This window comes from Dufourea novaeangliae, unplaced genomic scaffold (assembly GCF_001272555.1).
Source record: "Dufourea novaeangliae isolate 0120121106 unplaced genomic scaffold, ASM127255v1 scaffold479, whole genome shotgun sequence".
In the NCBI taxonomy this organism is placed as follows: Eukaryota; Metazoa; Arthropoda; class Insecta; order Hymenoptera; family Halictidae; genus Dufourea; species Dufourea novaeangliae.
This window is the reverse complement of record NW_015374390.1, coordinates 7,098-22,877: the sequence shown is the minus strand read 5'-3', so window position 1 is coordinate 22,877 and position 15,780 is coordinate 7,098. Positions and strand designations below refer to the sequence as shown.

Below are 15,780 nucleotides of genomic sequence, written 5' to 3'. Positions count from 1 at the left end.
ATTTTTTTTAGATTTGATGTCGGTGAGCATGGATAATATGCATGGAAATACAACACATCGTCTTTTCTTTTTGTCCTCTAAATAATGTCACAAGTTGTTCATGTTCCGTCTTCAATATGGACTTTCTTTATTCACGGTATATTAATTTCTTTGGGCGGCTAAAATGCTTCTTTCAAAATCTGGGAAATTCCTATCAACCCCTCTTGAAATAATCGGACAATAATGTATTCGGCACGCGTATAATTGGTAAGAATTCAATACCGTTCCACTTTCCGGTAATAAAGACATTTCAATCACGATTTTCGTCCACGAAAATCTTACCTAGTGGCTCCCTGTGATGAAATAGGCACAGGTTCGTCCACATAACAAACTCTTAAAAACTAAACACGCCATTTCCTCGGCTTTCGAAGCCGCTTAGCCCTGGCTCGTAACAAGGAAAATATATGTAGCGCGAGAAAAACTGCTCGAAAATTATTTTTGTACATATTTTAGAATAAAAATATTTTAAACTATGTTTAAAGTGCTTTTAAATAAATACTGGTCATTGTCATTTAGCCGGAAATTAAAAAATATATAATTAATGTAATAAAAAAAAGAAAGTTAAACCAGGCGGGGCTTCAACCGGTGGTCGAGTTTGCATTGGCTTCGCAGTCGGGCACTTAGCTGCTGCTCCATCGGTGATTCTAGATATGTGATTAAATGTTTTGACATATAAGGAACATAGTATAGTGTCTGGCAGTGTGTTAATTTAATTTTTTTAGTATATATATATTATTTTGCTGAATGTAAAAACACGTGAAATCAAACAGTATACTTCTTTAATAGAAGAAATACAAAAATTCAAAGTATAAGTTACTTTTTCACGGAAAAAATTGATGTTGGATTTTTTTAACTACAGCGCACCCTATCAAAAAATCACAAAAAAATTAAGGATACTACTTATGATAATATGTTGCTACTGTGAAAGGATAAATATGGTGCCGTTCAAGCTTTAATAAGAAAAAAATATTTTTCATCATTTATGATTTTTCATAACTAGGATACTCAACTAAAAAATCGCAAAAAAATCTCCAACACACGCCCCGTTAAATACTATCTATCAGGTTTTTTTACAGAATTTTTGCGCGTCACTAAAGAGGAGAAACCGATAATCCGACTTTTCCCTATTACTACCCTCCTGATCAAGATGGAGGGGTGAAACTTGGCACAAACTGTTTCTTCTTGACAAGCTATCGAAAGGTATATTACAAGCCAAAATCGGTCTAAAGGCACTTTTGACCCCCTTATCCTGCAATACCCTTTAACAAAGGAAAACAAAAATTATTTATGACACAACGTAATATGATTGTTACTATTGTTTCCATGGGAATAATGTGTTTGTGTACAAGTACTTATACATATACAGCATGCTATGTCCAATAACAAAAAGATGGATATGATTTTAGTGGCTGGTACGCATTTAACAATTCCACTCTAAAACGCATTTTAGTTCATCATTAAATATATTTACAAATTGACCGAACATAAGTAAAATGAGTAGTGTCTCTCCTCAAGATCTTTCAAATAAAAGTTTAATCGAATCGAGACTACGCGTAACAAATATTAAAAATCAGTAGTGTGCATACATTAATCGTAAATTAGTAAAAATTTAGTAATAGACTTACATAAATAAATCTCGTCACAATGATGGATAATGATTCATTCAATATTCCAGAAAAGATGCGTTGCGCCATTTTTGGCGAAACAGTGTCCCATAAATCTGTTCTTGTTCCTGAAAGTGGTGAATATAATGCTAATAGAATTTATATTTAAGTTATGTTAAGTAGTGCAGTGAGATCTAAAATTTATAAGGCTCATTTGATGTGTTAACATAGAATGATTTCAATGATTTTTGAATATGTTGTCGGGGGCATGATTCTGAACATATAATCGGCGAATGGTCCAAGTTTCTGAGATACTCCAAAAACATTGTCGGTACCACGTTCCTATTTGGGGTGCGTGGTGAACACTCGGTGGTGTATGGTTGTTGCCTTGCGAGCGCACGAGTTTAGAGGGTCACAGCCGCGGTGGCCCCTCGTGGTGCTCGCAGGGCGACGGAACTGGGAGGTGACATTGGGGATGTCACTCCTGTTGCGGCCAGTCCAAAAAAGGAGACAGTGTCGGGAGGTAAACTCTCGACGCTGTAGGTAGGAGGTGGTGGCATACAGCCGTCCCAGGGGGCGGGGCGAAGCACTAGAAGAGCCCTCCCTCAAAGGCTAGAGGGAGAGCAAGGGCGGGGCTGGTCGCGGTGAGTGTCGAACGATCCCGCGGCTAGCCCTCACACCTGAGAGGGTCACCGGGAGGTTTTTCAGCGGGTGAAACCCCGCATTGGCAGTCTCCGCCCCCAACGGACACTACATTTTTTGAAGGTTTTTCCCAGATAGATATAAAAAACAAAACAAATGGGTGGTGTTTGGTGGGATGTTAAGCACAGTCCGAGACCGGGCATGGTCCGTTCAGGCGTTGTCAAAAACCAAGCCTTAGCCACCAGCCAGTTTCAGACGTTGGCCAGGGCCGTTATCAGGGTAGCCAAAAGCAGGATTACCAGGGAATTCCTTTACGGCAGAAATACCTAATGTTGTTTATAATAAATATAATTATATTTACGAATTACAATAATTTTATTTAAGGCTCCGTATAGATGGTTAAAATAAAGCCGATTTTTGGATATTTTTTTCAAAGAACTTATTTAGTTTAATTTGTTGTAGCTTTTAGATAGACTTAATAAATAGTTTCAAAAGTAAACAAATGTTATCCATAATAAAAAATAATCAGTATATATCGATCCATGGAAGTAGTTCTCAGGGACCACGGTGTCAGAGGTATAAATCGGCGTGCAGCCTACCGTCCAATGTATTCACCTAAAATAAAAGAACACACAAATTTTGTTTTTTTAAATAAGATTACTCTATGGATGAACCTATTAGAATAATGATAAGTGCTTGATTAAAGAAATGACAGGACTTAAAACTCAAAGACAGCGATTTTTAGAAAAAAATTTCGTGTTCGCTGTGCAATAAATATTGTATAATTTAACAATATCGTTAACTTATAGGTTCATTTAGAAGGGAATGTAATTTTCTATATCTATGCACTGGGATAAGTCGTTGGTAAAATATTTTTTGAGTTATACTGCACGCCAAATTGGAAAAAGTGGTTTTGAGAAAAATGCGTTTAAAGTTTCAGGTAATAAAATGTATACGTTTTTCATACTTACAGCTATTTCGCGCTAATCTGCGATTCCAGGTCCATACAGCAAACCTTCTGCTTCTTCAACTGCTGTTGTTTCTTGCTGCTGGAACTTCTTTGCGATCAGAACGATCTTCTTTACTATTATTGAGGCTGCAGCGCTCTTGGCGATTTACCCGTGTCGCGTTGTACGCATTAGCAAAAGATTTACATTCGTGTCCAAGTTTTATTTCCAATATGTTCAACATTTTTACAATGGCGAAATATCCTTCATTGAAAACACTAGCAGCTATAAAAGCGACAATTTCAATGATATTAATTCCAGAGTTTAGGTGTTTCGGTTGCCAAACGCCAAACGTTAGAATTAAAACTTTCATTGGCATTTTGCATATGCCCGCCGACACATCTTTCCAGAAGATCTTTCTTCGATAGATCTTGGTATATGGGTAATAAATGATTTTGTACGTCAGAATGAAGTAAAAGCGCGTGCTCGAAACTTCTCAACGACAATGTCCTCACTATTCGCAGCACTAAGTTTTCTTACTGAAAACTTTCGGAGCACCTTCTTTTTCGACGAACCTTCTTTTACGCGGCCTAGACTGACGATACTTATCGTCTTTACTTCCTTTTGGATACATTTCAATAATTTTTCACTTCTGCACGGACCGAAATTCGGAACACAACTGACTCCAAAAAACAAAATCTATACCTGCGTTTTCACCTAAGGGCACTGATTCATTCTACCTCGACTGTAGTCGTACTTACACGAAGGTACACGAAATACAAGACCGACTAAACATCTGCTCGAAATAAGTCTGCGTTCTGAGATCTATTGTGTGCAACGAGCGAAGCGGAGGGACCGACCGGAGCAGGTCCGCGCGGTCCGACAGACCTACTCGACGCGCTGTTGTATGCTCAACGAAAACTCCGGTTATGATTCGAATTTCAATCTGTTACTGAAAGAACATATTCTCCAGATGCATTATAATCGATTTATGCACAAAAAAAGTCGATTTTTCAACCTGTTATACGAAGTTCCCCCCATAATAGACCTAGAGAGTAGTCATAATGATGGCAGTAACACGTTACAGGTAATCTGCGGGTGGTCGCCCTGCAGAAGACAAGAGACAGTTTTATAATGTCCAGACTCGCACACCCTCGGCATCGTGGCTAAATGGCCCCGAGTGGTGTATGAGAAAAAAATACAGATGTTACTCTAAGAACATACGAAAAGAAACGCGACCTCCAAGACACTTTCCCATGCAGTTTTTGCTTCCCAAAAAGTATTGACCATGAAAGAGTGGGGATCGACCTATTACGCCACATCGATCCTAACGAGGGAGGATCAGTTCAACAATATCAGTTGTCCTTTCCGAACGGTGTCCTTTGCATTCTACGAGGAAATAGAGTTCATGTTCGGAAAACTAAGTTTTAGTTTATTTAGCGATTACGTAGTGATTATTTAGTAGTGTCGCGTACGTCGTCGTTATAAATAGTGCAAATTAATTATTGTAGGTTTTATTAATTGTACCGTGTTAAACTTCGTTTAAATAGTTGTTATAAATTAATTAGAGTAGGTTAAAAATTAGTGTGAAATAGTTACAAATTATTTATTTTGAGTGTTAGTTTTGTGTAACATATACATTCTGTGTAAGAAGTACCCGGAATTATTAAATAAAATACAAAACATTGATTTATTCATTAAAATTTATTTTGTCGCCTTCAAAGTAGGCCCCATCGAGTGCAATACAACAGTGCAATATGCCAGCGCTTGACCCAATCCTTCATACATTGTTCGTAGGCTGATTGAGGTATGGCCTTCAGCTCCTTCAGCGAATTTTCTTTTATGGCCTCAATTGACTCAAAAAGGCCTTCCTCGATGTGGTAATTTTAGCTTCGGAAACAGAAAAAAGTCACACGGTGCCATATCAGGCAAGTACGGTGCTTGGTCGATAACATTCGTTGAGTTTTTAGCCAAAAACTCTTGCACAACGATGCTGTTTTTGGAGAAAATTGAGCTCTTTCGGTACCAGTCGTGCGGCGACCCGTTTCATGCCCAAAATATCAGTCATAATGTTATGAACGGACTTAAAAGATATGTTGACCTCTTCAGCCAACTGTCTAAGACTCATACGATGATTTTCGAGCACCAGCTTCTTGATTTTGTCGATGTTTTCGTCGTTCGTACACGTCGCAGGTCGACCAGAACGAGGCAAATCAACTACCACTTCTCGGCCCTCTTTGAATGTTTTATACCATTCATATGCCTGTGTTTTTGACATGCACGATTCACCGTAGGTCTTCTGCAGCATTTTCAGTGATTCGGCACACGAAATTTCGTTTGAAAGACAAAATTTAAGGCAAACTCTTTGTTCAACTAAATTGTCCATTGTAAAAATCGCAGAACACTCAAAAGTTTGGGTAACAAAAACAGCTGCTGTCAACACACTGAGTGACAGATCGCGCTAAAATTCCCACGTGGTACTTGGTACAGTGCTACCAACTTACAGAAAAAAATTTGTGGCGATATCTTTTACGAACATCTTTCAAATGATAAATTCCGTGTACTTTTTACACAGAATGTAGAGTGTTAGTTTTGTGTAACGTATAAAGTGTTAAACCCAACCGAGGAATCTCGCTTAATCGCGCAGTGTGTGAACATTTTTCGCGGTCGGGAGAATCACGCAGAGTGTGTGTGGACATTTTTCGCGGACGGGACAATCGCTCAGTGTATGTGGACACTTTTCGCAGACTTCTGTGATGTACGTGCATGTGCGGAATTAATTTCATGGATACTCATGGACAGGACAATTGTTATACGTGACAACTAGAGGGTCATTAACCCTCTCTACCCGATAATATTCGTAAGAAGATATTTACATTTGTTGCTAATTTTATCGAGTAATCAGAGTTAATGCGATACAGGTGGATTCGACTCAAATACCACGGGCACAAGTTATCGACATTTTCTACGGGCTAAGTAGACAGCTGTTCTACCGACTTTTCCTGCATGTCGTTGAGTCTTTACAGTGACTGTACGCCTCTTACGAGCCGTGATCCGCTGACACTCCATGCGCGCGGATTGCCATCATTTGGGTCAATTTTGAAAAGCTTATAACTAACAAACGAAGCATTTGTCGCAATTTCGTTATTCTTGATTTTCGTCTTATTTTGCCTCAAAGAATCACCCCTTACATTTTTTCCCACTAGTTGTCGAACACCCTGTATGTAAGAAAAAAGTTGTCCTCAACAAACATTTACATACATGCCTCCAACAAACTATTCAAAAATCATTGAAAGCATTTTATATTGGTATATCAAATACTTGCCAAAATTTTAACTAGTTTAAGTATTTTACATTACCTTGCATGTACAGCCACCACATTTGTATCACAAAGGAGCAACGCTCACGTTCAAAGAATGGCTTTGTATCATGCCAGTTCAGAGAATCAGCTTCGTTGAGTACATATAATGATATTAAGCGACAGTGTAAATCTAATAATCTCTCTGCTACAGCCTCAGCCATTTCATGATAAGATTTGTATGATTTGTTCACCATTTCGCTATTAATAATTAGAAAATATATACATTAATGCAGTGTATTACCAATAATATTTTTAAACATTATGAGAATACAGCCATGAAATTTAAAAATAATACCGTGCAATTCTAGCAAACGCCCCAGAGTTTATAAATCATATATTCAAACAATTTATTTTTAAAGAAATCACAAATACTAACGATGGTCTAAGAGAATTCGACATTCATACATGAATTCTATTTTATTCAGTTGTTCGGAAAGTTTGTAGAAAATACAATAAATACATCATTTGCTTCAATATGGTTTCGTAATCTGTCACGTGATTTTGTGATCCCTTCTACGAATAATTTTTTCTTATTCATGGAAACAAATTCTTGCAAGCAGTGTATACAGACTTCCAGTACTACACTTTAAAGGAATCATTGTTAGGGGACTACTTTTAAGGGAATCGCCCACTTGATTAGTTTAGATATAACCCTTAATAATGATATCAATAGTGTTTAAAATTCGACTAACAATAAGTCGTTCGCGCACCGTCGCGCGACCGAAGTTTCCCGAGTTTTTACGACGTCTCGCGAGATTCCGCCACGCTCCTCGTTCCGAAAAATATCACGCGGTTGCGAAACCAATACTGGCACGCACCTGTATCGCGCGATAACTCACTGCCAATCACCGAATTGTGCAAAAAAGGACAGTCGGTGCTCGACTATTGTCCTACGCCGAGAGCCCGCAGAATAGGAATAATACCGGTACTCTTCTCACGCGACAATTTGCACGTGCCTCACGTCGTTGTCGTACAATTTCATTGTTGCAAACAGCCAATATCTCTTAAAGCACGCGCATCGCGTCAGAGTCCACGACTCTTTACTTTGTATAGTCTAAGAAATGTTCTAAGTGTTCGGTCAGTTCTCGTAATTTCTCGTGTGTTTTATTGGACTTGAGCAAGAATCCTCTTTCAACCTCTACGATCAACGCTGAGCGATCCCAGGAATTTAATATATTTTTTCAATCTCTACCTAAATGACAATAAACAGTATTTATTTAAGAATATTTCACTTTAAAACATACACAAAAGCCTCATAAATCTCATCTTCATGACATCCCTAACAATATGCACAGAAATTTCCTTTCGATTTGACTTAAATTGCTTATGTCTTTTCAATATATTATCTATTCTAAATAGACCCACGTGATGTGAAACTTCGAAAAAATAATAGTCCACCAAAAGGAAGAATTCCTTTTTCTGCACTCACAATAATTATTAAAGATAAAAGATTTTGGAACCACTCAAAACACCTTTATGATTTCAGTAATTATAAAAGACGTACTTTGAAATCCGACATTTCACCGTGTTTGGATGTTCTAAGTATTGTCAATGTGGGGAAATATGGCGTTCGGGTGAAATAATCCACACATATATGTTCGTAAATGTTTCTTACGCGTGTCTATGCTCGCTCGGAACGTTACCGACTGCGGTTGTTGCTCGTGCAACGCATGAGATCTGAAGAGAATCTCCTACATTTATTCCTAACATTTATAAGAAAGTACACTGAAAGGAGTAAAAGTTTAAATTTTTATTCATGGGTGATTTATTCCGTGTGTTACATTATAACCCGAGGGCCCGATGGTCGGTTGCCGGCGGCCAGATAACATCTCTACGCGCCGAGGCTACGAGCTTCGAGCTTCGAGTGCCAGTGTGCCAGAGCCTCGGGTCTCCCCTGAGAACATAAATCTGTCAGTTGGGCTCGCTCTAGTAGCTCGAACAAGCTCGAACATCGAGGCTCGGTTACCCATCACTACTCGAGGCATAAATGGTCATAATGTAGGCGGATCAAAAATACAGCGTTTCGTCTCGGGAATCGTCTACCAAGGACTCGTCAATGGGGCTGACGGTAGACGACCCCTACCCCAGACGCCTGGGTTGCTCCTCGGACCCAAAGGCTGTAATTATCGCTTGCGAGAAAACTCGCCACCTAGCGGTCGTTACCAAAAACCCAAGCGCCTTGGAGAAACGTCTCCACAGACCGCCTTGTCCTATCAAATCTCCTACAATAAAGCAATTAAAGAAAGCCCGAGTTTCGCCGTTTGGAAATTAATGAAAAAGTCACGTAGCAAATCCTACCCTCGGTCTAAACAGCTGTTAGAAAACCCAATGTAGGTAAAGTGACCATAACGGTATTTCTAAAAATTGTATACGCGACGCGACAAGTATTTTTACATTAAGGATTTACCTAAACGACAGATTCTCTTGCTATATGGGAGTTACCGTTCTCATTAAAGAGTGTGATTAAAAAAAGACGTTTTTTATTGTTTTGAATGTTCTTTGGAATGCTTATAATGCCATATTGATACTAAACACATAAAAAAAAGAAAAATTCATTTATCCAGGCCCTCGGGTCGGAAAAACGATTACGATCCGTCCCGAATGTGTTAAATAAGTCGTAAAATTTGTTTCTATATTACCTAATATTCGCCCAGTAGTTATGATAATTAATACCTAGGATTAAAGATTAGTGATGTATCATACAAGTACCTTGTTAGAGCAGAAATTGTGTTTTTAGTTTGTTGATTATAACACCATAAGCAGTTTCGTACTAATGCTGCTGCTCCCAAAGTGGCCGTTAATACTGTTAAATCTGCATGATCCAATGATTCTTGAATGAGCAAATGTAAATGTTCTGAAATTATTTATAAATCAATACAATATTCTTATATGATACTACTAGAAAATATGTACCATTACGTACGTTTCAATTGATTACACTCGACGCCAAATAAGACCATAACTGCGAAATTACGAATTTCGTACTTGTTTGCATACTTACCTCTCGGGTGCCTTAGCTATCAATGTCTTAAACAACTGAGCATCTACTATGCCTCGTGTAGCATCATACAGTGTGGGACAAAATGATAGCACATATAAAGCAATGCCTTGTATTTTACAATAAACACATATTAACTTGCCTCTTATTCACCTTATATATTGTATGTGTTCGAGATTAAGATTCGAGAAAGAATGCGAAGGAGCGCCTTTTTGGATTTTGTAACAAACAATTAGCGGTTTACTGTCACAAACTGTACACAAATAAATAAATACAATAAAACGATAACGAGTAGACACAATAATTCAGAGCACCGAAAACAGTAGATACAATTATTATATCCGGAGTGCCGGTAATATAACTGTGTTATGTAGGGAGCACCCTTAGCTAATTCGCACGTTTCTAGAACAAAGTATCGTCACGGATAAGCCAACACTAGACATCGAAGCACCGAAACACAGTAATAGATATGATTATGAGGACCGGAGCGCCGGCAATAAAAGTATTATAAGCAGGAAGCACTCTTTCTCTGACTCGCACATTTCGTGGGTAATTAACACTAGGTTTACGGGACGCGTCATTTTGACGCATTTCGAATGCTTTCTAACCTCGAAATTCTCTATGTGGTATACCTATCTCTATAGCTATGCATTAATTTCAGAGATCATAAATTGTGTATTATATAAAATAAGTTGTTTTTTAAAGAAAATCTGCGGGTTCGTTGATGCGTGCCGTGGAGATACCTACACGATAAGAGCCCGTAAACCTAGTGTTAAACAGTTAATAGCATAAAAACTGTGCTAGCGGTCACGTAGGCACCACTCACAGCAACGGTCATTTTAGAGAGAGGGAGAGAGCGCACTGCCAGACAAAGACCTGGCAGTGGCTAGAGAAGGACGACGTTATAATTATACGAGGCGACTTACAGGTGTCGGCACTATGATTACCCGCGACGTAACTGCTCGTCTCCGGCGACGATTACCGAACTCGACACGACAATTGTCGAACTTCGCGGCGAGGCGCGCGCTACGAGCTCGCCGCGACGACGCTGGCTTCTAGGCGTGCATGACGTCATGCCGCAGTCCAGCCAATCCTGAACAGTATGTATCTGTAAGATTACGTGTACCAATAATTGTTTTTGTAGAATAGCAGTGAAATGTTTTCTAGAAGAAAACGTAAACACAAGGTACTACGACCTGGACAAAATAATAGCACAGTTGTAATATTTTCGGTCTCCAGTCGTAGTTGAGCCGCAGATTGGCACAAACAAGCACAGATTTAGTGTTTCGGTATTGTTCAGTACTCGAATAAATAAAAAATTGAAACAATGGATCGTGGAAAGTGCTTAAACCAGAGTGAAATAGACCGTATTTTATAACTAAAACGAGAAAAATATTCAATTGCAAAAATTGCCAAATTAGTGAACAGAAGTCGTAAGGTAGTCCCTAATTTATTAAAAAATCCCACTCAGTATGGGAAAAAGAAGAGTAGAGGACGACCGCGTATCATCACAAATCGTAAAACACGGGCCATTTTACGGATTGCTTCGAATTTCAAAGGCACAGCTAGGCAAATTGCTGCAGAAGCAGTTGTTAAAACTAATCTTAAAAATGTTAGACGTATTCTACAACAAAGTAAAAGTATCAAGAGGCGGAAATTGAAACGACGACCACCCTTAATGGACAAACATAAAGAGTATCGTTTGCAATTTGCTCGTGAACATATTCAGTGGAAGAAAAAGTGGAGAAATATTATCTTTTCGGACGAAAAGAAGTCTAACTTAGATGGGCCCGATGGTTGGAACTATTACTTTCACGACTTAAGAAAAGAACAATTGTTTTTAACCCGTGGCCAAATGGGAGGAAGTGTTATGGTGTGGGCGGCTATTGGATATTGTGGAAACACGGATATAAATTTTATCAACTGCCGTATGAACAGCAAAAAATACATTTCATTTATTGATGATCAATTAAAGAAATATGCCACGCGTATTGCAGGCGAGAATTATACCTTCCAACAGGATAATGCTGCAATTCATACGGCGAAAAAGGTCAAAGAATATTTTTCAGGTCAAAATGTATCTGTTCTTGATTGGCCAACAAACTCACCTGACCTGAACATAATTAAAAATGTTTGGGCAGAACTTTCAAAAAGGGTATATACAGGAGGAAGACAGTTTCAGACTGTTAACGATTTAAAATGTTGCATTTTGAAAAAGTGGAATACAATGCCACGAAAACTCATTAAAAAATTCTATATAAATCTCTTCCAAAGAGAATGACAGATATAATTCAAAACAAAGGTGGATTGACAAAATATTAAAAGCAATGTATCTTTCCTTTTTAATGTACTTGTTATAATAATTACAAGATGTGCTATTTTTTTGTTTTACTTATTTTGTTTCGTTTTTAATAGTACACACAATATACAGGGTGTCACAAAAATATTGTCCAAACCGAAAATGGGGCACTCGGGGAGTGAATTGGAACAACTTTTTCTTTAGCAACAATGTAATCTGAGGCTTCGTTCCGAGATATTAACGAAAAACTCTGACCAATCAAAGCGCGAGTTTGCCAGCCGAGTTCCCGCGCTAGCAGTGGCTACGCGCTGCACTTGTACTACGAAGCTCCGAACAAGTAGGTCAGCATGCATCGCAGGAAACTGCGTATAATAGCAAATAAAAAAGACGTAAGAAATAAAATCATACTTTTTATCATCTGTCGTTTGTTATTTAAAGAGACTAATGAATGAAGCATAAATGTAGGCAAATTATGTGTAACGTAAAAAGACGAGTGCACAGTTAATTTTTTAAACAAAACGGAAACTAATAATTACTTGAAGATAGAGGGTCAGAAATTTGTAAATTCCTTTTTCAATAGGTTTTCAATAGGTTACTGCTACGTTAATATGAACCGCATTACCCTACCGATAGACTTATTTTACGGAAAAGAGTTTAACGAATACGGTTTCTATACGCAGTTTCCTGCGATGCATGGTGATCTACTTGTTCGGAGCTTCGTTGTACAAGCGCTGCGCGTAGCCACTTTTTCGTTAATATCTCGGTAACGAAGCCTCAGATTACACTGTTGCTAAGGAAAAAGTTGTTCCAATTCACCCCCCGAGTGCCCTATTTCCGGGTCGAACAACATTTTTGTAACACCCTGTATATGTAATACATAATTTTGTTTAAAAAAAAGTAGTAAACATTATTACAAGCTTAATAAGCAATTGATTGTATTGTAAATAGTTAGTTACTTTTCAATTAAAATATAAAACTAAACGATAATACGACGTAAGATATCATTTTGTCCCACACTGTACATACATCAAATGACTCTGAAGTAAAAATGTGCCAATTTAGAAGTATTCATGTCTCGTGAAATACTTTATTATGTTACCCGGTATATGACAAATTCTATCGCCCACGTTACAGACAGCACCCTAGGGGTGGGGTGAGGTGGGGAGGATCAGGATTCGAGAAATCTCTCCTGCTCATTCGAGATGCGTATACCAGTTATGGTCTTATTTGGTGTCAACTAGTATTCCATATGAAATTTATATAGCTGAAACATACTTTGAAAACGGATGGTCATACCTAATAATTGCTCAGCAGTATCAACTACTGTTAACATGAATTCGGATGGTTGTATTTGTTTAATAACTCTATCCTCATTTCCTACGCTTCCGGCAGTTTCACATTCATCAGAAGTAGCAAATCCAGAGTGGCGTTTGAAAGCAGCTTGGAAGTCTAATTCCCACCATGTGACAATTTTGATAGCGGCGAATGAAGCGTGTCTTGGAAAATCAAGCTTCCCTCCGCATATACGTGTACACAATGGCTCCTTTAACACTGTCTGCATTTCCTGTAGCACCCCAGCACATTAGCAAATATTTTATCAGAATACCCTGTTAACGCTATAGGTTAATTTGGTAAATTGAAATTAACGATATGTACAAAAAATATTATTCAATACGTTGGTTCGTTACGCTCTATCAAAAGACTCCTTTCAGTATATTAGTTGAGTTTTTACGCTATGTAATTAAGCAATTATAAGTGTTATGTCTGTTACGGGCGAGGTCCACAAGGTGTACAGAGTCTGCATTGCCCGGGCTATGTAAGCATTGAACATCGCTAGTAGGCAAAGTCTAAAGCAAAGGTTAATAAACGACCATGACTCGGTTTATAACGAACAAAGTTAACATTGCCCATCACTGGGTTGACAGAGCCAGCAACTATTATTTCTTTGCACACTTTGCCCGGTTTGAAGTGGGTGTTGTTGACAGTAATAAATCTACGTGGGAAGAACCATAGTACAGTACACTCATTGTGAGTGGCGCATCCGTTTAAAGACTGCTTTGCAATGAGCGGTTCGCTCCTTTTTCCATCCCTGCAGACGGGAGATCTCTACGACCCACGTGATCCAAATAATACTTTAACAAAACATTGGACGACAGAACTTGGCAGTGGATGATAACAAGTTTCGTAATTAGAGCGACCATCTGATGCACTATATTTTCTAATGAACGTTACGATTATAAATGTGTTTACGCGTTATCTTTGTACACATGTTCTAAATCTTCAGTAAAAAATATTCGTATTGTAATTTAACTATCTATAAACGAACTGATTTAAAATAGCGAAGGTTTTCATGAAATTTAATACAATGGGTTCCGCTTAATTGGGACCGCCGGTTATTTGGGACAAATACTGAAGAACGGAAACAAACACTATTGTTTCTACTTCGCTTATACGGGACATACCGCCACTTTATTGGGACAGTTAACGCTCGTACAGTTTACGGTTGGAGATACAGTAAAGCTTATTCTGTAGTAGTGATATTGATTATAAGTATAGATACGGCTCGAACGTAGGAAGGGTCAGCGTAAATGAAGTAAAAAGAAGTCTAAAATTCTGAATCATATTAAAGTGGGATCAAGTTGACATGCTCGAGCCATGGCACAATGACACGGGTGATACTGGAAACGCGGCACGACGTCCCCCCATCACAGCTCTATCGATAGATTTTTGTTTATAACTTGTATAACTTTTTTTGTTATACTTTGTATTTAACAGCAAATATTTCATACATTTTTCAATAAATCGTTTTTGTTTCACAATAAATAGTGTTCAGATTTCATCTGTTCAAATTCGCTTTATTGGGACAAAGTAGTCTGGTTCCAATGTGTCCCAATTAACCGGTATCCACTGTAATTAAACATTTCATTGTGTAGTAAAGCATTGTTCGAAACAAAGAACACTCATTTATACAGCTACAATAATTATTAAATTACCAGTGACATTACCTGATAATATTGCATGTCACGCTGCAACAAAATTCTGACACGATCTACTAAGTTACCATCTTCCATAATCTCCATTTTTGCTATCTGTTTAATACAAACAATATAACTTAGGCAGTGTAAAGTAAAAGAGTTCTTTAATACTATAGTTTAAAGAATACTGGTTAACAATGATCAACTATTATAATATTTATTCATTTATTTACACAACAAAGTATTCTATAAATGATATTATAATATAAAAACGTTTATACTAAATTTGCTTCTCTTGGACATGGAGCACTTACAAATAGAATTAATTACATGTGTCAATGTCACATTTTACAATGTTTATAGGTAGTCAAAAAAAGTAAATATGAACCATGTATCAGAGGTTGTAAGCAAAGCAACATAATTCAATAAATTTTAGTTTTTGCCTGAATTATAGTCTACATATATGAAATATAGTAAAATAACATTTAAAATTCAAGACATCGCATAACGGGCAGGGTACATTTTAGCGAAAATCTTAATGAAACAAGTGCTTCTGATTCTCGTAAAATAAGGTAACTCTATACTTCTTGTATCCAGTAATCGTAAAGCACAACAAAATTTATTTATTTACATATAAAATATTCTCATCCAAAATTATTTCTTGCTGACCAAATACTGAGAAGTTGTTAGGTTTTAAAAACTGTGAAAATCATTATGATTATTAATAGTATTACTATTCTATCTGACTTACTATTACACAAATATAAAGAACCGGCGCTAGTCTCAGTTTACCTGGATGGGACAACTCTAGATTTTCAAAACTATACTGTAGATTGCTTCATAAATTATAACGTACTAAAATTAACAGGGGTATAATATTTTCTCGAGGTACTCGTGCAGTATTTATTTTGTTTA

At 37.6% G+C, this 15,780-nt stretch overlaps 1 protein-coding gene across 1 annotated transcript in view; it reads right to left on the bottom strand.

Moving 5' to 3' along the window:
• LOC107193012 overlaps window positions 1-14,970 on the bottom strand; it is a 33,165-nt gene extending 18,195 nt beyond the window's left edge. The window contains exons 1-5 of the mRNA XM_015582382.1: window positions 14,896-14,970; window positions 13,187-13,454; window positions 9,303-9,447; window positions 6,592-6,791; window positions 1,665-1,771 (exon numbers count right to left, since the gene is read on the bottom strand). Coding sequence (XP_015437868.1) covers window positions 1,665-1,771; window positions 6,592-6,791; window positions 9,303-9,447; window positions 13,187-13,454; window positions 14,896-14,970 — 795 coding nt within the window. The remainder of the gene's footprint in view (window positions 1-1,664; window positions 1,772-6,591; window positions 6,792-9,302; window positions 9,448-13,186; window positions 13,455-14,895) is intronic.
• Between the last annotated feature and the right edge of the window lie 810 nt (window positions 14,971-15,780).